The sequence below is a fragment of the Clarias gariepinus genome, chromosome 4, assembly GCF_024256425.1.
Source record: "Clarias gariepinus isolate MV-2021 ecotype Netherlands chromosome 4, CGAR_prim_01v2, whole genome shotgun sequence".
Classification (NCBI taxonomy): Eukaryota; Metazoa; Chordata; class Actinopteri; order Siluriformes; family Clariidae; genus Clarias; species Clarias gariepinus.
Window position 1 is genome coordinate 16023808 of NC_071103.1, and position 24526 is coordinate 16048333.

Sequence of the window (24526 nt, forward strand, 5' to 3'; positions counted from 1 at the left end):
TCTTACGGCGACAGTAAATTTAGTCACAGTAGAGCTATATATAAGAGCTTAGCATAGGGAATGAGAGTCTCCCCATAATAATTCAATCTGCAACACAATGTCAGAGTCAGAAAAGTGATAATCCCTCCTGCAACACTATAACCAGCAGTTACTTGTCTCTTTCCAGCTCACCGTATGTCTCACTAGATGCAAAAACAAATCCTTTATTCTTAGAGGCTATTATTGAGACTGGGGATTATTTTTGCCTTTTGTTTATGTTGTGTGTCCTGGCAACCACATTTAGACATAGAAGGACTGTTTATCACAGCCCCATAGTGTGCAAACACGCGCACACACACAATATTCATAAGTGAGAATGTTGAGTTCATAATGGAATTTTTATAAAAATTTAATTTTTTATTACTTTTTTGACAAGTTAGAATAATGTTTTAATGCTAGTTTGTGCCTGTCTGTGTATTCCTACACCTTATATACAACTGTTTCAGATTTGGTAGAGTTGATTACAAAGAGATATGCAGAGGTGGAAAGTAACAAATTACATTTACTCGCATTACTGTAATTGAGTATTTTTTTTGTGTACAGTACTTGTACTTTTTCAAGTAGTTTTTAAAATCTGTAAGTTTAACTTTACTTAAGTATGTTTTGTTTGAAGTATTGTACTTCACTACATTTGAAATCATATTCACTACTGAGTAAAAAATAAATGAATAAAAATGAAAAATAATGAAAATAATGCAACGGGAAAGGAAAAAAATTGCACCCCAGAAACAACTGCACTGATTGATTTATTGCCATCTGATTAAAAGCAAATTGCCATCAAATTCTTATAAAGCAAACCCATGGTCATTGTAACAGCCACTGCTATCTATGTATGTATGTATTTATGTTGCCCTTTTAAGAGTTGCCGTTCCTCCCTTAAGTGTGTGTGCATTGCGGAGGTGTGTGTGTCTATTTGTTTACTCTTTTCTTTACTTTTACTTTATGTTTTGTATTATAATTTTGTGACGCTGAAAGAGACCAATAAAGATTTTGTCCTGAACATTATTCTTGGCTCTAAACTTTTTTTTTCAACTGCAATATGTAATTATTTAATATACAATTTCATATTAAACCTACAATTTATCTAGGCTAACAGCAAAAAAAAAATCTGATATGATTTCATTTACCAAAATATGTATTGTTTACCAATATTTATTATTTTAAAAAAAGAAAATATTGAAATTATTGTTAAACTGTACATAAATATGTACATTAACTGTAATTATTTGCCTTTTGCGATTAAATAATTGCACAGACCCATATTGCATTTTTGATTTTTTGGGGGGATTATTTGTGCAGCATTAATTGAGCATAAGATTTTTTTTAATGATGCTATCTTCACACATGATTTTAGGTGACTGCATATTGATATTACTGTCATTTCATTTGAAAATGTAAGTGCTTCTAATTAAAATGTATAAATGCAGTCAAGGTCGAGACAGATCTTTAAACTAGCCTATAAACTAAGATAGCAACAAGTGGTTGCCCCACTGTGCCGCCAAAATAACAAGAAGATATGACAGAATATAGCTGGTTTATTAGGTTTCAGTTAGCTTGATCTGGGAAATTTCAGATATGCGTGGTGAGCTGGGAAAGCCTGTTGCAAATTGCTATGGCCGAGTGATTTAAAAAAATTAGGCTTGGACTAAAATTGGGCTCTGTTTTAATAACACACCTATTTTTCACAATAGAATAAGACACAACTGTGGATATGACCCAGGTGGATATGACCCATAGCCAGGTGGTGTCGTGCAGAACTAAACTGTAATAAAACCCAAATTGATTGAGATGTTTCTCTACAAACAAACACATTATTTAACATTACTTTCAACATTTAATTTGTCATAATATTTTTTTATTTACTTACCTAAAACAACATTGTTTAATCTCAATTTACACAGACCCCACATTTCATCCTTGTATTTTCAGTCAAATCAGTCATCTTTCTGGGACTCAGCAGGCTTTCTGTTCACTTTCTATACATTACTGATTATAACACCTTACCTAGTGCCCTTGTAAACAGTGTATAGACATTCGTCCATCGATGCTTGCATGTTCAGTGAAGACAAACTAAACACATGAATGTAAACAACTGACAGGGAGAGTTGTTTGTAATAGAATCATTCATTAGAAATGCCATTACAGATGAAAGCAAAGTCAGATGCACTGCATCACATTCTTTACCTTTAGATTGATTAGAATTTTTTTTTGCGTTTATTCACATACGTATACCTACACACATTACGATTATACACAGCCAGCCTTCCTTCTCTTAATGTTAGATCTGGTCATACAGAAATAAATAAAAAAACATTATGAAAATAGAGGCAAAGTGCATAGAACATATGTTACCATCAGTGAATAGCACAGGTGGCATAAAGGTAGATATTACAGTTCTAAAGTAGCCTAGACGAGATAAGGATGTCACCTATTCTCATTTATATTATCTAAAAATATTTAAAACTATTTAAAATAAATCTTATCCTGTCTAATATGTGTAGTGCACAGATGACACCTGGAAGCTAAGAATATAAAATGCTGCTCAGCGCCATAGAGACCCTAAAGCATGGAGCAGTTCTTATTGTGTGTGAGTGTATCTGAGATATTTCTTTCCAAAACACTTTAATGATGTAAAAGTCACCAATAATAGGTACTGTACAATCTGCATTTTGGATCATTAGTGTATTCCTAAAAAATTCTGCATCTAGTAGAGTATTTAACATGGCTTTGTACAGCCATAACAGGAATTTGTGTCAAGTGTAACTTATGGGATATAATAAGTTTTGATTGATGTTCATTTAACATAAAAAATTAACACAACCCATGCAATACAACATGCACAGTTAAGTATTGTTCATTTGGCTACATTAATAAGTTAGCATGATCTATTCTTATAATTGTTCGATGTGTAAATAATTTAATAAATACAATTATTAGAAAAATGTACAAATTTGGCTTTTATAAATAAAAAAATATGAAGCGTGCTGAATACAAAGTGTTTCCCTTCATTTTATGAGCTGGTCCTTCGAAGCCATAAATAATTTCTGTTAAATTGCTCAGCCTAGGAATTGTGCACAATTACGTTGTCCACATAAGTAAATGAGTAACACAAATGCCAGGTCTCTTTTACAATCCACTCAACCCAAACAAACATTTCATTTGTGCTTGCCTATGGCATTGAATTCATTTCTAACTGTCTATCAATGCTACCAAAGGGATATCTGATATACGAAGGGGAAAAATAAGGAGGCATGACATGCAGAGTGCAAATGCAAATACTGTGGCTTGCTTACATACTGACACCTTTCCATACTTTCCACAGATGTGTACGTTAATACATAAAAATCTACATTGTAAGATCACTTTTTTCAAATCATGTAATTGCAAGAAAATTACTCAGTTGCCAAATGCCACAAAATCCACCCTGCTACCTACCCAAAAAAAGACAGAAAAATAAGTGCTCCATGAAAAGACCTTCACACTCTATAAAATGTACATTTTTGGCCCCTTATTGAGAATGTAGGTGACTGCACCTTCATAGCACTAATGGTAGCTACCGACATCCAGTGCTGCTACAGTGCTTGCTCTGCTGCATACAGACCTTCAGCAGCATCGGTATCCCTTAATCAGGATCTCACACACTACAGTACTCTCACTGCAGCCTGAGGATGAGTTCTGCCTGTATCTGTGAGGGTCCGTGAATGTCTCACACCACTTCGTCTGACTCCAGGCCGTACTCCTCATACAGAGCATCTAGGATGGCCAGCTGCTTCTCCATGGCTGGTAGGTAGATGGCAAGGTCGCGGTGCATCCCTGACATAAAATCCTCCTTCAGCTCATCTCCCTCATGACATACCAGTGCTGCCATGAATCCACCATAGGAAGGAGCAGCCCTCAGAGCCAGCTGTAACCACACGCAATCCAGTCGGGGTGAGGTTTAAGGATAGGTATGAGAAAAAAAATGTATAAATAAATGTTAAAAAGCTAAATGTAACCTGTAAGACTTACGGCAAAGACTCCACGCACCACCCACCCGTGATACTGGCGGAGCGTCCTTCCGTAGGCATTGTCTGTAAAAGCAGGCATTCCAGTTTCCAGTCATTAGTACCACAATAAGCCTTAAACTGCATGTACAATAGGAATATAAAAGATGGAATAAAAGATAAAATAAATGTTATACAGTAGAAACTGTAGCTTAAACATTACAAGAGTCGGGAGCTGCCAAGCTTTCCGCTGCATGGTTTGGGGCCACATGTTCACATGAATCAACACCATCATAACCAAAGACTTTTAACCAAAGTTAATCTGACTGTTCACCTTTTCATCTTTAACGTTTCTATCCTGATAGGAGTGGCTGCAGCTATTCCTATCTACAGAGCTTGAGAGCAAGGTACAAAAATTATATGCTGTTTTTTGCAGTCATCTGATCTCAACCCAACTAAAGACCTGTGGGAAAATCTGGAGTGATGGGTTTAGACAGACATCGCTCTACATCATCCAAACCCAGACACCCAGAGTATTTTCTGGTTGAATGGTATTCATGTGTTCTGTACAGTTGTGTGTAAATGTGTAAATCTCTGGCAAGATGCACTGAAGCTGTTTTTTCCTAATATCTCTCCTAACAGAGCAGTAATTCTAATATCGGAAGAGTGCCTGTAAAAAGAGATACAATGCTGACTAAGCTCCTTTAGTTTGAACAATGCACCTGGCTTTGCAAGTAGTCCTGGCACTTACTCAAAGCTGCATGGATGTCCTGCTCTCCAGCATTCACCTCGGAGAGAAACTCTTTGAGAAATTTTAATCCTCGTTTGAGCCACAGCAGCGCCTCGGTGGCCGAGTTCCGCACCTGTGCCACTTCCATCTGCACTTCGTGGAGCACAATACTCTGCAGAGTGGGGAAGTTGCCTGGGTCTGACTGTAACTTCTGCTGCACTTTCTAGGAGATATGCCATCCAAAATGAAAAAAAAAAAAAAAAAAATCATACAGTATACTTTGCCCACTAGCAGGTGCTGAAACGTGTACAGTACCAATCAAAAGTTTGGACACAAGTTTGGATTTATTTTCTACATTGCAGAACAAAACTGGATTTTATCTTCTTCAAAACTATGAAATAACATGAATAGTATTATTTAATTAAGTAACAACAACAACATTCAGTTGTTATTTTAATAGACACGAATGTCAGATGTTCTAAAAAAGTCCTTGCAATAACAGTATTGTCAAGTGCATTTTAAAACCCACCAAGCACCATGATGAAGCTGGCTCTAATGAAGACCATTACCTCTGCTGCAGGGGAGAAGTTCATTTAGAGTTAACGGCCTCAAAAATCACCAATTAACAGCAGCTTAGATTAGAGCCGTTATGAGGATTTACAGAGCATAAGTAGCAGACACATCTCAATATCAACTGTTCAATGGAGCATTTCAGATGCCTTCAGCTTGCTTTAGAAAGGAATAAGAATCAGGAAAGACTGATGTCCAAACTTTTGACTGGTAGTGGTATTGTATAATTATGGTATTAATTCAGGCATTAATAAAATTTGTCCTGTACCATTATGTTGTTGAAAATATTTTTTTCTTTCTTAAGCAGACTATAACAATTAAATAAACATTATATAGTCCAAAAATCTCATTGCTTTAATAGAGGCAATGATATAGAAACTTTAATGAAACAATCACTGCATTGAGACCACCTAGTGGCCATAACAAATTATTATGTGCCCAACAGTCCTGGTCACTATTGTGGTGATGTGTTAAAAGTAGTAAAAGAAACAGTTTATACAGAGTTTTGTCCATGGTATATACTGTACAAGGAAGACATTTTGAAGTTGTAAACATTGGACTTAAATTGTAATACGGACAAAAAAATAAAAACAAATTTGACTGCATTAAAGTCATTGTTTTTTCCAGTCTACACTTGTTGAAAGATATTACTCTGTTGAAGTCATTGAAAAGAAGATTGTACAGTGGAATTCCACTTTCATCCATGTTCATGGAAACATTAACACTGTACTAGATGCTAATACATAATACAGTACTATGTTTTACAAAGAAGGGAAAATGTCTTGTAGTAAAAATTTAAGAAATATGAAATAATTATGAAATAAGCACATGTTTAAGGGAACATCCATCAGATATCCAGTATAACTATCAAATCATTACTGCCCTGAAACTGGAACTTACAAGATCACACTTATTTGGAAAAGGGCACACTAAAGGACTAAAATGTACTGTAACGGTTTGTGTAACATTGCAATAGATGACTGGAGAAAATGAAATATAGCAAAAACAAACTGCTATACATCTTCAGTAACCCTGGGCCCAAGGCAGGAGTGACCACCCCAGGGCGGATTGGATCACCATTCACAGACATTTATACACTCGTCAGTCTTACACTAACTCTGTACAGCGAAGTCTTTGACAATCTTTAAATTACGACTAAAGACATACGTTTCTTTAATACTGGTTTAGATGATGTCTTCCCCACTCTGATTGATCCACTCAGGTTTGTTTTCGGTGAAGTGATTGGTTGCTTTACCTCATGTCTGTGTTTCCTTCTGGCTCTCACTTTTAGTTATGCTGTCATAGTCAGTCTGCTTGCACTCTGCACCTAAATATGCATTCAACTTATACATTACGTGACTATGACCATACCCAATTGTGTTCTCTCCTTCTCCTCTCTGCTCTTGTCCTTTTTGCCTCTCTCTTTCTCTCCCTATCCGTCTACCTAAATATGCCGCTCCCGAGCTGCCAGTGATCCAGACCTGGAGCTTTCTGACTCGTCCTGGTACCCGCTCCTGGTTGGAGATCTCGTTGCATGAATTCCCTGTGTTGTACGCTTGGGATGCTTGTGTTGACTGGGGGCGGTTCCTTTTTACGGTTCTTGCCTCTGCTGATGCAGACAGCTGTTCTCTGAGGACTTGTGACTGCAATCGCTCAATAGTTTCAGGACTGGAATTTCCTACAGTCTACCTGAGCCTCCAATAATGAACCGGACTCCACATTAACTTAAAGACATCAACTGTTGAATTGAACTTCCAGCCGCCTAACATGCAGTATGACTGCAAAACAATCCCTGCTATCCGTTATCACCCAAATGAGGATGGGTTCTCTATTGAATCTGGTTCCATCTCAGGAAGTTTTTCCTTGCCACTGTCACCCTCGGCTTGCTCATCAGGGACAATCTGATTATTGGATTTATACACATTGTTCACATTTTATACAAATTTCCATAATTTTTTTTTAATTGTGTAAAGCTGCTCTGCGACAAATAAATAAATACAAATAAAATTTAATTGAAATTGATTTAGTGTAGCCAATCCTCCGAGCTACATGTGAAAACGTTCGTCTCTACACATACTGTACAACATCAGAGCTCACTTATTAGTTGTTAGTCAAATAAGGGGAAACAAGTAAAATTCCCTTAAACACTATGTGTTTGCACACTCACCTTAATGTTGCCCACAAAATCTATTTTAACTGGAGCGAAGACTGTTGGTCCCAGCTTGTCTGAGGGAAAAAAAGTCATTGTTTCGTTGAGTATTTAGGACATCAGACTTCTAAATAGAAGTGAACTTCTAAATAGTGAACGAACGTGCTCCCACAACTGGACAGGCAAGGAATGGACCCACTGTTATAGCAAAGAAACAGGTCATGACAAGCTGCAGAAGTCTGCTGACTGGTTGATCAGAAAGCCACCTTCATGTAGGGAATTTAATTCACTGACAAGCCCAATATACAGCATAAACAATCACCAGACCATCTACAACACTGTATAAATTAAATAACAAGTAAAAAAAATAATAATAAAACATGCACTATCCCCCAATCGACAGAGCGAGTGATGCCACAGGTACTAGTCTGGGAATGGAGAGGATATGCAGGTTGGAAAAAAAGGAAAGAAAAGCAAGCCCCACAAGAAGTAATGGCCTTTAATCGTAAGAAGAAAATATTATTGATGGAGAGAGAGTGAAAGGAGAGAATGTCCTACCTAATACTGGCACTATAGCATAGCAAGAGTCCAAAAAGGCTCGTGTGGGGATACCACTGTCGTCCTCCAGTCTTATATCACTAAATCTACAAAGGGAATGCCACACACATTTAGAAAATGACGATGTATTACCATGAACTCCAGTTTAACAGTTGTTTATTTGATGAACACGATTAACAAAGAAAACATAAAGAACAAGACTGAAACAACACAAAACACATCATCAAAACCTAAGGGAAATAAATATGCACTGTTTGCATTCATATGAGTCATAGATCGAAGGAATGCTGAAGAATCCACACTGCTGGTTCGAATTACTCACTTATGAGCAAGTTAAAGTATATGCTGAGGTAATGGATTTGGATTTCACATCTTCACACATGTATACAGTAGAAATACTGAAAAGCTGTGCTTTCGGGAAACATGTATGAGTTTTAATGTGTAATTTTCTGACAGTTTTTTTTTATTGCACAAAGAGGTAGAAAAAGAAGTGTAGTAGTAAAAAGTTTAACAAACCAAGTGCTACAAGAGGATTCCTGAAATCAGTTGTTAGAAAAATTGTTTGTTTTTTGCCTTATTCCTTTGCAAACGTCACGTTTTATAATTATTGCATTTTATATGTTTGTTTAACAATCAGGTCACTGTAAGTCTCACTCTGGTTCTGAGTTAATGCTTAAAAGAACACTATTTAATCATTAGCAGTGTGTAAGTACATACTCTTTAGTATTTATCATGATATGATTCGTTATAACTATATGATTGGAAGTCTAACGCCTAGGTACATTATAATTATTTTAAAATGCAGTTATTGCTACAAAGAAGTATGTGGTGTATGATATGCTCTGTAACCTAGATTTAAAGTTGAACACACAAAAGGTAATGCGTCAGTTTCATGATTAATAGATCACAGAGCCAGCGGCTCCTCATACCTGTTGCTCATACTACTGAAGAATGTTTCCACCTGATCTTCCTTTTCTTTTTTACCCTCTGACTCAAGCTTATGCAATTCTGCACCAGCCTCTTGGCTTTGCTTAGGGATAGGCTGCTGTTCTTTTTGTATTCCTAATTCGGGAGTTACTTCTGGGTGCACGTCTGCTCCTGCGTCCCCTGTGGGAAGATCAGCCTCAGCAGGATTGTGAAGATTAGAGTTAGTTGCACTTGAAACCTCCACCTGGTCTTCACATCCTTCCTCGATTAGTCTCTCCTCTGTAAAACATGACAGTAGCAAAGCACGAGACATTTATTATGCATCTACACTAAAGGAGTGGTTTTATAAAGCTCTCCGGTGAAGCCAGTTGTAATTAAAATGAAAAGATTTCCTTTCACTCGCTGATCAGCCTGAATTGCCCGAATTGCCCAGTGTGAGCACAGTACTTCAAATAAAACCACACAATGTATGGCTTTTAAGAATCATTCTGAGCTGGGTTTCATTGGGAAAAATGGAGTTAAGCATCTTTGCTGTAGCTTGGGTGAAATCTACTCTCTGGCCATTAAAAATGTAAATGGTCACCAGAAACAAGTATGACCCGGTTCAGTGCAGGTTTGCAAATTACAAATAATATACTATCTTTGAAAACATATACAGCTTGCTCATTTTAGAAGGGTCAGATTATTCACATCATTAAGCAAAAAAAGCAATTCGAAAAACTCAAACTGCGTTATGGACTGTCCATAGCATTAAATCTCGAAGGATAGTCCTGAACCATCAACCAACATGGTCAGAAAAAAAGTAATTTGAGGTCACTTATCTTGTAAAAACAGACAGAAATCACAGCTATGTTTAATAGTTAATGTAAAAGCATTCCCACATGTATAACGTGATTAGAAACAGTTGAAAACCACCTGTAAGTAGAGAAGAACTGATTGTAATTTTCTTGGTCGATTCAGTTTTCTTTTAACTGATTGTCTTTGTCTGAGAACTATGACTGACAGCATACAATTATTTTTTGACATTTTACATTTTTATGTGTATATATTAAAACATGGGTTATTAAATAACTTTTACATAAACATGGTTGCAGTACTTTTTCAAATTTACTGGTCAAGTTTTTTTTTGTTTTGTAAAAATAAAATCCAACTAAAAATTTAATTTTCAACATGGAGGGCGAAGGTCATCAAGTGCTTCCTCCAACACAAACCCATTTGCTCTGTAATCCGGTTGTCGTGAGCTTGATTCCCACTACAGACAGGACAGACAGCTGTCGTGAGATTCAAACCTATGACAACCGGATTACAGAGCAAATGAGTTTCTGTTGTGCCGAACACGGTGCTCATGTGTGATCTACACAAAATCAGTCCTAGAGGAAGCATGTAACGGCCTGGTTAGTAGTTGTCACCTTGATGGGAGAGTGCCCTAATAGAGATTAGCTATGACTTAATTAAGAAGAAAAACGGGGATTGGGGGAATCAAATCAAAGCTAAATGTGGTTAAATGAAATCAACAGTGTGTGAGACTTTTTTTGTCAGGCAGTGTGATGTGATTATTAGATGTTCAGAAACACTTCCAAAAACTGTACAAACTGCACCTTTAAAATAAGAAAGTGGATTTCCAGGATGATGATGTATGACTACAGAGTGTGTGGTTTACCTTCAAAAAATTCTGGTATGTTGTCTGGAAGTAATTCAGGGGGCTTTCTGTCTGGTCCCAGCTTCACTCTCTCAGATACTAATGCAACAGATGAGCTATTTACTGAGTGCTTCTGTCTGCAAACAAGACAGACAATAAGATTGATGATAATATTTCCAAGTAACTGTCTTCTCTCCATCTAACCATACAGTGATACTAGACAGCCCAACCCAATCATTTAAATGTAACAAGACCCTGATCTAACTTTGGACACACTCAATTGTGTTTTGCTAGATCAAATACCTCACTTGTCTTTATAATAAATTATATAAAAGACAAATAAGCAAATACATTCACAACACAAGAGAATGCATACAAGTATTTGCAAAAGAAACTAATATTACTTTTCTTCCAAATGGTGACTTCTTTGGTTTGAAGTTTTGATCTAAAAAAAGGGGGAATTCAGAACAGAGACCATTGTCACACAAGTAAATAAATTCTTAAAAGACAATCAATCCATAAACTTTCACACCTATTTGATCAGACTGCAGAGTCTAAATCAGAGTGATCAAGGTTTGAAAACCAAAAAAAATCAAAAAATGACAAGGCAGTGTAGAACTAAAAACAATTAGTTGTTCAGTAAAATACAGCAACAATACATTTTGTAGAAGTTGTACAAACTACTGTAGATACCTTGTGAGCTTTAATAGCAGCAACAGGAGGTGTATCTAGCGGGCTGAGGTTCTGCAGGTCCGGAGGGAATGTGCGACTGGCTATCTGCATGCACTCCTCCAATGTCTTCAGAAACGTGGCACATGTGGACTTCACCAGTTTACCTGTTTCATTCCCTGCCTGAGTACACCACACACACACACACACACACACACACACACTAATCTAATATGATGTTTCACAATTACATAGACAGGCAAATGGCATCTGTATTATTTACTTATAATTACAGATGCCAGGAATGGAAATCACCAGTCACCTCTCGATACAATATTATCATGATTCCTACAGTAGGTGCTGATTCGATTAATTTTGGGATTTTATAAGTATGTAAATTTGATACATTTCCTGATTCTATATAAAATTTTTCCTGATTTCTTACAATTTTAAACCTTTAAAAAAGTTTAATGATGAATTAATTGCAGATCAAAGGCTTTTAATGCACATGATTTTATGTTATAAAAATATGTTTCTGTTGTGCCACTTGGAAGCTTCTGTACACAATCGTTTATATCTGATATAAATCGACTGATTGGCCAATCCCCGGTCATGGCTAATCAAACTGAAAAACGTCTTTGAATTGCAATTCATTAATTCATTCAGTGAACAGATCCCCCCACCCCCTTCTCCTGTAAATACCATGTGAGTTTAATCCTCTGTCTTGATTAATCCTATGACAAATACAGACTCACCTCTCCAGAGCCAGCTGCTGCCTCAACCAATGGACTATCCTTGAGTTTGTTCACCTGTTCAAGAAGAAGGTCACAGTATAACCTCAGTTCAGACATCTTGGTTTTCAGTGCCACTGTGTTTTCCTGTATTTCTAAAAAAAAAAAAAGACAGATAAATACATTAAATCAAAACATTGTCTGGACAATCCTTAAATGGATACAGTCTGTCAAGTATAATCATATTTTTACTATACTCATGGTCTCCGACTTAAACATATCACACTGTAAGTCAAACAATCATTTAATTCAGTACAGTATACCTGACCTATCACAGTATAAATGAACAAACTGTTTAGAACCTATAGCTGGGTTAAATCATCTTACACCATGCCTATTTTATAATAAAGTGTTGAACATGTCACATAATTTATTAAATACCGTACTGAAAATAAAAAACAGAATGCTTCCATGGGTACTCATTATTAACTTTTACAGCTGACTGGGTCGGAAAAATGTCATTAATTGCTGAAAGATAAGGAGGATGCAGCAACACGTTTTATTTGTATATGTCATTGCTGCAAAGCAGCATTACACAATCAAAATTGTGAAAATATTTTATTAAACTGAATAAGGAAGAGAAAGAGGAGGGTGTATGAAACCAGGAGGTAAAGACTAAGATATTTAGAGAGCTTTATGTCTTACCCTTCTCTTTCTTGGTCCGGCTGTCTGTCAGACATGCTTTGGCTGTTCCCAAAGCTACCAGCCATTTCTGTCTTTCTGCTGCATTGATGGCCCTAAGGTAGAAGTATTGCTCTCCTGGTATGGTCAGATCGACTCTTGTAGAATCAGATGGGTGCACTGTAAAGGGTGTATGTGCAAATAAAATTTGACAGCAATGACATCACAAAAGAATGACAATGCAAAGATGCAAACGAAAATAAAACAGGCATTGATCTAATAATAAATAAGGCATTACCTTGTATTTCACATACGGAAATCTTGATGCTGCCCTTGCATCCTTTCCAGGCATCTTCTTGGGAATCGTAATATGAAAGCGTTCCTCCGGCTAATACAAACCAGCGTGGCTGCCAACCTAGAAATGACAAATACTATTATGCACTATGGAGACTATGGGATACTATGGCGTGGGAATTAGATAATATGTTGTGGTCGAAATTTACTAAAATGTGGGAACAAAATAGTAAAAATCATGGCCACCAGATATTATGTTGTGGTCATGACTTAAGAACGTGTGATCATTTCTGTCCCAGATGTGGCAGGATGATTTTTGTTTTGAAGTTATGTGTCAGTGAGTAAATAAAGGTATTTCCCATTGCACTTTTCTTTTCGAAAGCTCTTTCTACTGTATACTTACAATTAGAAACAAAGTCAACTTAAATTTGTATGTCGTTTACAATAGGCTAAATGCTATGAGGTAATTAAGTTGTGGTCACAACATAGTAAGTATCTCGTGGCCAGAGTTAGGGACTTTGTTAAGCACTAAGCCTTGTAAAGTTTCCTGGCTAGCTCGTTAGCCTGCTGTAGCTAGCTCTGTCCACTGAAAACAAAACACACCTCCTATTCAGATGACAGAACGTACAATTAACGTACAGCTAAGTTACACGTGTGAAGCAACAACAATAATGTAGAATAAATTAAGAGAAATCAAACAAAGCCCAGTTTCTCGTGTAGTGTATATAGACTGAGAGATGTAGACACGGCCAAGCCCACAGTCCACCTCAGCTCCTCCGGCTGTCTCTCACTGTCCCGAGATTAACTCAATAAAACACAATAAAACATCGCGTACATTTTTTTTTTTTTACATAAGTTCAAAATAAACTACTACGTACCACTTATATAATTGGTCCATTTATTAAGAACACCTTCCATGGTGCCTCTGTTCTTCACAATGCATTACTTGTTCACTTCAAAATACCGACTACGGAATTCCGTAGCTTGACGCGGACGGAGCGCGTGCGCAACGTGACAGTACGTATCCCAGCAAGCGCAACTCCTACGTGAATACCGATCCACGTGATCATGCGTCGTCACCCAGTTTACGTGACGTCATGGAGGATGGGTTGGTCGATAATATCATAGTAGTTGGGAACAAAACACTGGACTTTACTTCATAAGTAAACTAACCACTAACCAGATGAGAGAATCTCATTTAAAATATTGTATAAACATTTCCCTGTCAAATATTTTATTTCTTTAAGATTTAAAAAGAATATTGACACTATCTGCAGTTTCAAACTCTGCTCCTGAAACCATTGAGCATTTGTTTTAGACCTGTAATTGTACAGAAAGGATCTGGTCAGATATTCTTGTTTTTATTCAAAGCCTAATTTCAAAATATCTTCTTTTTGATTTCTTTAAAAACAAGAAGGAGGAGAAGCATAAATAGTTTATAATAAATATAATCTTTATAACTGCTTAGTAATAGTATACCTCTTTTACTTCTATTCAAAAATGACATTGTGAAACATTTAGATAGTATTACGTTTAAAGAAAAACTGTTAGAATTTTACATTTATTTGAATCACATGAGATTTTCTGGTGGGCAGTATGATGGTGTAGTGGTTAGCACTGTTGTTGCCTTGCACCTCCAGGGTCATGGAGTTTGCATGTTCTGCCTGTACTTGGTGGGTTTCCTCCGGGTACTCCGGTTTTCTCCCACAGTCTAAAGATATGCAGGTTAGGCTAATTGGCATTCCCAAATTGCCTGTAGTGTGTGTGTGTGTGTGTGTGTGTGTGTGTGTGCCCTGCGATGAATTGGCACCCTGTCCAGTGTATACCCTGCCTTGTGCCCTAAGTCTCCTGAGATTCCCCCTAGGGCCCGCCACCCTGAATACATGATAAAGATGAGTGAGTGAGATTTGCTTGAATTATTAGTTGTGTTGCTGCTCCTTACTCCCTCCCTGTCTTGGATTGTTTGAGGATTTTCCCCCCGAACGTCTTCCTGATTGGCAGAGGCGTGTCTGTGTGGGCGTGGCTACATCCTTCCTGACATCCAATGAACAAAAGCTGTTTTATACTAAGGCGTTCTTTTTCTTTTCCACAACCAATTCCTAAAATAGAGGCAGTGCTCCGTTTCGTCCGCTAGGGGGAGTGTTCGGGATTGAGAGCGTGTAGAAGAAGTTGGATGCCACGTCGCCGGGGTGATTCCGCGCTGGGATTCAGAAGTTTCGCTTACGTTAGGGAGATTTCCTTCTCCCCAGCAAAGCAGATAACAGTCCCGCCGTTATGATGCTGGAGTTGTGGCTGTGCTCACTCTCAGCTCTGATCTTTTGCATCCACGGCGCCAAACTTCCGGAGCCGGAGGTGAAAATGGAAGTTTTGTACAAACCTTTTCTGTGTCATCGAAAAACCAAATATGGAGACATGCTTCTGGTGCATTACGACGGGTTTCTGGAGAGTAACGGCACAATGTTCCATTCCAGGTAACATGCATGTTTGCATGAAGCATGAAGTGGAGGCGCCTGTACATCACCCTCCTGTGTGTTCATCTTCTGCATGTCAGCTCAACCCTGCGCCTTTAACTCCATACAGCACAATGGTTTCCCAATAGTGTAATGTAGTTCTTCTTATAATACACTAAACATGCTTTACTCACAGTGTTCAGTCCAGCTGGCATGCATTCTACAAGCATAACATTGATGAGCTATTTTAAATCAAATTTTTATGAATGAGGAAAATTTCACCCTGTGTACACACCAGTTAACATGGTTATACTGTACCTAGTGCATAACCTCGATTTTTGTGTATTTCCAATTAAATTTATAATAATCGAGCCTCATTTTAAGGGCATTAGCACTGTTGCCTCACAATTCCAGGGTCGTGGGTTCGAATCCTGTCTTTGGATCTGTGTGTCTGCTGTGTGTACTTTCCCCATGCTTGGTGCTTTTTCTCCAGGTAATCCGGTTTCCGCCCAGAGTCCAAAGTCACGCAGGGTACGCTAATTGGCATTTCCAAATCACCTATAGTGTGTGTACGCTTGCATGCCCAGACCTTTGTCTCCAGCCAATTGTTTATCCATCTTCTTCACTGTTTATCCTGTAGCAGGGGCATGGAACCTTTGGGGCGGGGTGCACCCTGGACAGGGTGCCAATCTGTCACACGGCACACACTACGGGCAGTTTGGGGATGCCAATCAACCTAATTTGCATGTCTTTGGACTGTCTGAGAAAACCGGCTGTCCTGTTGTCACTTAATTGCAAGGTATTAATATGTATTATCCATTGAAAGCCGTCAAGATGGAGATAAACACCCAGTATGGTTCACTCTGGGAATCCGGGAGGTGATCAAGGGATGGGACAAGGGACTTCAAAACATGTGCACAGGCGAGAAAAGAAAGCTGACCATCCCACCCTCTCTGGCATACGGCAAGGAAGGCAAAGGTGAGCTTTCACTATTTTTCACTATTAAGCACTATAGTTGCTTATTTTTTTTTTAATGGCTTTAAGTCAAAGCCTTTACACATTAATAATTATTTGCATGACTCCATTGTTCTTTAGGTAAAATCCCCCCAGAGAGCACCCTGATCTTTGACATAGAGCTCATGGAGATCAGGAATGGCCCCAGGTCACACGAGTCCTTCCAGGAGATGGACCTTAATGATGACTGGAAGCTCTCCAAATCTGAAGTGTGTTATAGCCAAATAAGAAGGCTTCACTTGTACATTTTTACTAATTTAATAAGCACAGTTAACAGCACATATTCATCACACGAACTCAACTGCATCAATTTTACATGATCAATAGTAAAAGCTCTTTATAAAAACTGATTCAAAATAGGACTGCTGCTAAACTTTTAACGCATGGTTTTGTGATTTGTGTTTTAGGTTAAAGAGTATCTACGTAAAGAGTTTGAGAGACATGGATACCCTCCCAATGACACTCATCATGAAGCCATGGTGGAAGACATCTTTAAGCAGGAGGACGATGACGAGGACGGCTTCATATCTGCACGGGAATTCACGTACCAACACGACGAATTATAGATGTTCAACTGTAAAGAGAACCATGCAATACAGCTTGTTAGTACAGTATTGGTATAAATGTGTATATGATGAACTTCAGTGTATGAAAATGAAGACGGGTGTTACAGTTTATGTAAACAAGAATCCTGGAGCAGTTACGTGCTCATGCCTGCTGTGAATTTCGTCCTGAAAAATACACAAAACGTACCGTTTGTCCCCTTTGATGTGTTGAAAGATCAGTTTAATCTACTAAATTCAGCCATTATCCTCTGTACACCCTGACAACTGTGAAAGATGTGTGCTTCTTTTTTTCTAGGGTGATAGTTAACTGAAATACGGCACACTTATAGGATAACTTATGAGCTGTTTTGTTTACATTTTGCTGTGTTTTTTATTTTACTTACTTCAAAGTGGATCTAATTTGTATAAAAGCTACCATGCTTTAACATGTACACTTTGATGCTTCTAATCATGAACAAAGGGAATTTTAAAGGGGACTTATGTAAAATTATTGTATGTTTAGTAATTGTTAGGCATTCTGAGTCTCCACTATGTGTGTACGAACATAAAAGGTAAGAAAAAAAAATTATGCTTTATGTCCTTTTTCCTTTTTTGTATGGACCAAAGTTAAAATAAGCCAATTTGATTTTCTCCTAAAGTGACCTCATTGAAGAAAATGCCCAAACTTAACTTTGCTGCTCAGCTCTGCTGTTCTCTAGAAGGACGTGGCTCAGCAGTAGTTCACTTCCATAGACATTGAAATGGCACATTTGGAGAAGGAGTGAAATTAAGGGAGTTTGAGGTATGAAAAAAAATCCGTATCTAAGGGTTATTTCAGCTGGATCATCAACAGAAATACTTTGGGGGAGCTCTGAGACCTATGTTTACTTGTTAAAAAAATAGTAAAATATGGGGTCGTTAGATAGTATGTGTGCATTGTATTGCGTCATATAAATTCATTTTGACTAAATGGCTATAACAGGCTTTGTAGGATAAATTAAACAATTAAACAAAAGGGATGGACTACATTTTAATGCTTAGGAATTCCTCGAACACACACAGACCCACAGGGATGAAGCTTGGAGCAAGTCCTAGTAATCAAGAATGCAATCACAATAAACTAAATCGGTTTAACCAGATGAAGGAAACTAAGGTAGGAATGCTGTGATTTCAGACACCACCAGCAGGTGATGCTCTATACTCAGGGACTGGTGGGAGTTCATTAACTGAGTTACACAAATCTTCCAGATAGAAAGAATTCTCATATTTTGAGTACAAAACATATTTATGGTTAAAAATTATGGGGTTTTTTTTGTTGGTGTTTTGTATTGCCTTTTCTATAATAAAACTGCTAACATAAGGCAGTCGGCTATTTTGTCGGCTATATATATATATATATATATATATATAGGCTAATAAAGCTAGTTAATCTGGTCTTGTAAGAGGTAATTAATGTACATAAAAATAACTCAAAGGCTCCCAAACTGGTTTGTACGCGTTGTGTGTGGTCATGGTATGTATTCATATATACATGGTACGGACATACTATTTAGAAAAGTATGGTTCTCTTTTGCATATAGCTGAAATCTGAGGATGTCCTTATCTTAGGGCTGTCAGTAAGCACAAGGTGAGCTGTAAGCCAAATGATTTTCATAAATATGATATCTTCAGTTTTCTACAGGCATGCTGAATAATACACCTAGTTGTCCCAGGTTCCCAGTGGGTATGCAGACAAGTCCTCATGTCATCTGTAAAAAGGTTCCTGAAGACATCAATATTTCTGTCCTAAATGGTCTCTAGTGCTGAAGATGTCCTGAAGTCCTACCCGTGCCCATAATGTGAGTTAGTAAAATAGCTACCAGCTGATGAACAACATGTTGATTGGCAGAAAATTTTTTTTATATTATTGATACATTTTAAGCAAGTTATTTAACACAACACCGAGCCAATTATACCTTATTAAACATTTAATGAGTATTTAGGTCAAAAACAATGAAGCCGAAACATAACAAAAAATATGCTACAAGTTTGTCCAGTTCATCCTGTGCTTCATTTTTTAACAAGGAAGGTGATCTATTAACTTGTGGCATGTCTATATTTATGACCTATGCATTTTTCCGTCTGATCAGGGTTCACGTTCCCAATTGCTTCGTAAAATCCTGTTTTACTGTATGTTCCCATGCTTTTAATAAAAAACTCTTAAGCAGTAGCTCTTGAGGCAAATTCCACCAGAAACATATTTAAAGCATAAATTTCTACAATGGCTTCCCTAAACAATGCATGATAATAATGAAAAAAAAAATACCCATTGCAGCTTTAACTGGACGACAGTTTTAATAGGGATGACAAGGAAACATTATTTTAATTCTTTCAGATAATACAGAACTGTGACAAGACTTGAAGTGCAATATATTTTTATATTAGGCTACATACTAGGAATGTGATGATAAATTGGTGTTACAGTGGAAATCTTCAGTTCAACTAATCACAGGATGCTGTACCAGTAAGTATAATGACATTACAAAAAAAAAAAACCCTATAAATCAAATGAAATCAAATAAAATGTTCCAGCACTTCTTTTTTAAATAAATTACTTAAATTTAAGAACATATCTTAAAAAAACAAAATATGTATACTGTATACTTTACTTTATGCTATTAAACATAACTTTCCATTTAATTATGAAGGTTACACAACATTTCGTGTAGAGTGGTAGTTTTTGTAAACAACACTCCTGTGATAATAGGTGCCCTGGCTTATAACTTTATGACCTTGTCATGTAACCATAAACTACATTTTTCTAAATATCACTTGGACAGTGAATATTAATGCATTATATAATAATCGTAAAAAAAAATCCATTAGTGCAAAAATGCTCCTATTTTTTAGAAAAGCAGGGATTCTCCTCCTGCAAAGATCTTACAACACACTACATCACAGGTCCAGCTCAGGCAATGAAAAGCATCAAGATTTCGACATTACATTTACATTCATAGAGAACCATATACTTAAATATCCTTCATATTAACTGTTACAAAAGCACTGCAACTTTAAAACTTTAGATAATAAATAAGTGGCCTTCAGAATTTTTAGCAAAATAAACATTTACCACATCAACAAGACACACACACACACACACACAAAAGGGTTTTCAAAAGGGTCTTCTTTCTGACCTTAAGTTCAGTGTTCTTGTGTACACACCTGGACAAAATGGGGTACCTGCACCTTTCCTTGTCACCGAAGCTGTAGTAAATGTAGCGTACCTTTAAGCCAATAAACTTACTCTACTGCCCACTTCCATCATCCACCCATCTGGGAACCTCTGTAGCCCAACAAGGGACTGTGGAAGTCAATGAGGATGAAATCCAATGGTGGTTACGACCATGGTGGGAGCTCCAGTCAACATTCACACTACTATGGGCAATTTGGGAACGCCAATTGTTTTCGTGTAGAAACCAGAGGTCCCTGAGGAAACCCACCAAGCATGGGGAGGACATGCACACTTCATGCACATAGACCCAAGGTGGGAATTAAACCCTTGACAGTGGAGATGCAAGGCGACACTGCTAACCGCTACACCATTGTGCCACCCTATGCAGTTTAAATCTTGAAAATCCTTTTTTTCTTTTTTTTTTTGCAGGTCAAATGACAAAGCCCATCAGTGACAAGAAAACATATATTTGAAGGGCACATGTTCTCAAAGGTGATTGAATTCATCTTGAATAAACAGGCCAACCCCATGTAATTACCCCTAATAACTACAATTACCGAAATATTGAATTGCGTGAGTTGGTAGCTCTTTGTCGCAGCGTTTACATCACTTGCCCGACCTCGTCAGTTTTAAATGCTTTGGATAATAATCAAGTATGCTTCTTCCTCATTCCGGAGTTCTCTGCCCTCAGTCTCTGTGCTGGATGTCAGGGTTAGAATGCATGCTACTTGGCCACGGCTGTGTTGCTCTCAGTAAAGTTGGGGTTGGCGGGCAAAGTGGCACGAACCTTGCGCTTTTCCTTAAAGCGGCCGGAGCGTGAGACAGTGAGGTTGCGGCTGAAGGTGTTTTCGATTAACGCAGGCTCCAGCTGTGAGGCGTCAAAGCCGTCGCTCATGAAGCCCGAGCTTCTGCTGTCCGAGCCTTGGTCCTGCTGAACCGCAGCGTCTTTAATGATGTTACTCAGCACCCTGCCGCTGAAAGCCTTCCACCAGGGAATCCTCTCTGCCATCCCAAGTGTTCACTTCACCTTATAACACTAAAAAGAATTTTTATATTAGAGATACTGTAATACGCGTTTATTAGCAAATTAACTATAAAAAGCTCAACAGGAGTTCAATCCTGAATGCTACAGATTGTTCATTTGTTCCTAGTTAACCCTTATATCAGTTACTTTTGCAAAAAAACAAATAAAAAAAAAAAACAGTAGAATCTTTTTGGAGCTAAATCTAGACCTGGTAAGATATATTTTAATATATAATTTTAACTATAATGATACTTTAATGCAGACCAATATTGCTACTCAATGTATATAAAACATTGCACTTACCAAAGGCACAGAATACAATTTTTTTTTAATGCAGTAAGGTCAGCCTTCCTCCCAAGCACCTATAATCTTCCTATTTCTTTTACTCCAGATTTTTTCAACTTTGTGTCCCACTGCTCTTTACACGCCGCACTCTTTATAGCTATGAGACAATGATGTTAGACAAGTGAAGGAATCACAGGTAGTGAGGTTAATTTTAAGCCAGCACACCTTAGTGAAGCAGGACTAGGACTTCCCACACACGGTCACTGGTCTGTTGACTCTGACAAGCACTTCCCACCGAGAAAACTGGTTTCATTTTTCAGCCTCGTCTTCTCAGAATTATCAGAGAGACATTCTGCTCGCATAACCTGCTGATGTAAAGCAGGTGCACGCTCACACCCTGTTTTTTTCTTTTAAATCTGGATTTAAGTCAGCTCATCACACTGAAAATGATCGTAATAGGTGGAAAATGCACAGGCTGCTTCACAGTCAACAAATAACCTCAAGAGTTAAGAGTTTAAGAGATAGAGAGAGAAAGCATGCTTGAAAACAATCAATCAGATTTATGTAATTTAATAAATTTCATAAATTACAATCATAATTACAACTTGCACAGAAAATATTTTTTAATAAAACACATTTTTAGAAAGTTCTCATATCAAATGAGCAAATTCATCATACAGAGACAAAAGTATCAGAACTGGACGATTATTTTTTTCATAAATGGCCTGATCATGAGGTATGGCACCATCCACTGCTTTCATCCGTGTGCACCGGCTCACATGTCCACATCACAGTTTGAGATGGTCAAAATGCTCCTCATCAGAATGACATTTTACAGTAATCAGCCATGATTATATTCAAGCACACAAGAACCTCACTGAATGGCATCAGTACCCTTTCCTTAAGAGAAGGAAAATGAATGAAGACAACATTAAAATAAATGATTAAACACCAAATTCAGAAAAATACAGATCAAAATATTTACAATCTTTGCAAAACAAAAGTGCTTCATATTGGGTCTTGTCATTGTAAAACACATTACAAATGTGTACATATACACAGCACAGAGAATAAACAACTTTTTAAACCCATATTGAAACATTAATCCCTTATCAGTGCAACATACTAACCATGGAACCTCAGTCATGTACCATGGAGTCATTTACAATATTTGGTATCTGGGTAAACAGTATCCTTTGCAATTATACTGTACTATATGAACAACTTGTATATACAAAACAACTGATTTTCCCCCATCTTGTGATTTGCTCTGCATTAAATTATATTAAATATGAATTTGCATTAAAATTTATGAATTGAATTTATACTACATCACCGCAATCAAGTCTTAAGATCAGGTTTACAGTAGTGCCCATTTTTACTGATCTTATAATCTACTATTGGTGATTTAGTTACATCGAATGTACCTTTTAAACCAATTTTTTTTCTACCAAAACAAGGTCTTTACATTTAAAGAATGTACAAGATTGATGTCTTTATAGTAGGAAAATCTTTAAGAGTTTATGGCTTTAAAAGAGAATATCTTCATGCTCAATCAACAGCTGAACGATCATTTTCTGGTGCCTCATGTCGTTGAGGGTGGCTAGTGTGTTCTGGTCCGGCGGCTGCATCAACGTTGGACCAAAGACGATTCCAAGATTCTCTGCATTCATGAGATTGTCTTTTTCATGCATAGTCACCCTAATTAAACAACAAAAAAACAAAATAACCATAAGTTGTATTGCATTTTCAATTATCTAATAAGAACACATTTTAAAGTGGAAGGCCTGTTACATTTAATGAAGCCACTGACAGAATAAGAAGCAATTTAGAGATACTTCTGTGTGACATAATGTGCTGTAACATGCAGTGGATATGACTCAGTATTCTCCCCCCAAATAAGTTATTCAGTGGGAAAATAGATTTGAGAGCAGGAGGGCCCCCCCTTCAAACTCCTCTTTTATTGTTATAATTGTATGCTGGGAAACTGTGACTGTGACAGTAATTTTTGGATGAAAGTATTTATGCACCAGTTTGAATTGCTCTGAGCTATATTTTCAGGAGAACAATATATATGTCTAAGGGTGCACCTGGTGCTAAAACAACCTCACGAAAAAGCATAAACAGAAGTGTTTGGATATCTGCGAATAAAATTGACCCGATACTCTAAGGAAGGTAAAAGTTTTTTAAAGAGACAAGACATGGATTTATCACTACGAGCCTAATAGTAAACAGGAGAGTAGGAAATGGAAACCAAGAAAAGGTTTAAAAGTCAGCCATCAGCTGTAAAATTGATGCTTCCACTTTTTTATGTTGAAAAATGATGGATTTTTGTCTTCTTGAATGTTTCATCTCAAATTTAAAACGCAGTCATGTGCAGGGGCAAATGCAAAAACCATATTTCTGTTCCAAAAATATATGGACAAAAAAAATCTGGCCAAAAAAGTCCAATTTCAGAAGTGTCAAATTATTGGACTGCATCAAGCAAAGAGAACAACCAAAGATATTTGTCAACTTTGTAAAAGAATTGTGGTCAAAAAACAAAAAAAAAACAAAATCATAAATAAAGCTTACTTAAACACTTGAAGTTACATGTGAAAAAATAAACAGTAAAAACAGGAAAATGTCTTGGGCACATGCAAATTAATTCTATAGAGAAAGGATGTTAAAAACAAAAAACAAACAAACAAAAAAAAACAGGCCAGATGGAGGAACATGTGGGAGTGTTAAACAGGGCCCAAGGATTGCAGGGGACCAGAGGCTGAGGTTAAACTATCAGCAATGAGATGGCTCACCTTTTCAGATGGGTCATCAGGTAGCGAAGAGTCTCATAGTGTGCAGGAGGAAGCAGCAGCAAGCCATCATGGATTGCTTCCAGCCTGGTGTCAGGGTCATTTATTTCTGTACAAAGGCAAAAACTTATATTCTTAAATTCATTTCATTTAATTTTTCAGCTTTGTTGCTTTACCTTATTCCTGGAGGACCACTCCCCTGCATATTTTAGAGGTTCCTGCTCTGACACACTCG

General features: G+C 37.3%; 4 protein-coding genes across 4 annotated transcripts in view; 1 reads left to right on the top strand and 3 right to left on the bottom strand.

Annotated features, from left to right (window-relative positions):
* Positions 1-1682: 1682 nt before the first annotated feature.
* Positions 1683-13984, bottom strand: plekha8 (pleckstrin homology domain containing, family A (phosphoinositide binding specific) member 8). Its single transcript, XM_053495076.1, has 13 exons — positions 13849-13984; positions 12975-13091; positions 12701-12856; positions 12020-12150; positions 11289-11447; positions 11000-11040; positions 10617-10732; positions 8959-9235; positions 8030-8115; positions 7490-7548; positions 4774-4975; positions 4048-4109; positions 1683-3943 (listed from the first exon to the last, which is right to left on the bottom strand). The coding sequence occupies exons 1-13, from the start codon at positions 13886-13888 to the stop codon at positions 3746-3748; spliced, it is 1644 nt and encodes a 547-aa protein (XP_053351051.1). The 5' UTR covers positions 13889-13984; the 3' UTR covers positions 1683-3745.
* A 1125-nt stretch (positions 13985-15109) lies between these two features.
* On the top strand, positions 15110-17425 carry fkbp14 (FKBP prolyl isomerase 14). Its single transcript, XM_053494784.1, has 4 exons — positions 15110-15441; positions 16247-16398; positions 16516-16643; positions 16842-17425. The coding sequence occupies exons 1-4, from the start codon at positions 15245-15247 to the stop codon at positions 16998-17000; spliced, it is 636 nt and encodes a 211-aa protein (XP_053350759.1). The 5' UTR covers positions 15110-15244; the 3' UTR covers positions 17001-17425.
* A 1561-nt stretch (positions 17426-18986) lies between these two features.
* LOC128520687 (proline-rich protein 15-like protein) lies at positions 18987-21682 on the bottom strand. Its single transcript, XM_053495041.1, has 2 exons — positions 21518-21682; positions 18987-21226 (listed from the first exon to the last, which is right to left on the bottom strand). Exon 2 carries the CDS (start codon positions 21197-21199, stop codon positions 20915-20917), a length of 285 nt encoding a protein of 94 aa, XP_053351016.1. The 5' UTR covers positions 21200-21226; positions 21518-21682; the 3' UTR covers positions 18987-20914.
* Positions 21683-22073: 391 nt separating this feature from the next.
* chn2 (chimerin 2) overlaps positions 22074-24526 on the bottom strand; it is a 56342-nt gene continuing 53889 nt past the window's right edge. Inside the window, exons 12-13 of the mRNA XM_053494638.1 lie at positions 24295-24400; positions 22074-23200 (exon numbers count right to left, since the gene is read on the bottom strand). Coding sequence (XP_053350613.1) covers positions 23029-23200; positions 24295-24400 — 278 coding nt within the window. The 3' untranslated portion in view covers positions 22074-23028. The remainder of the gene's footprint in view (positions 23201-24294; positions 24401-24526) is intronic.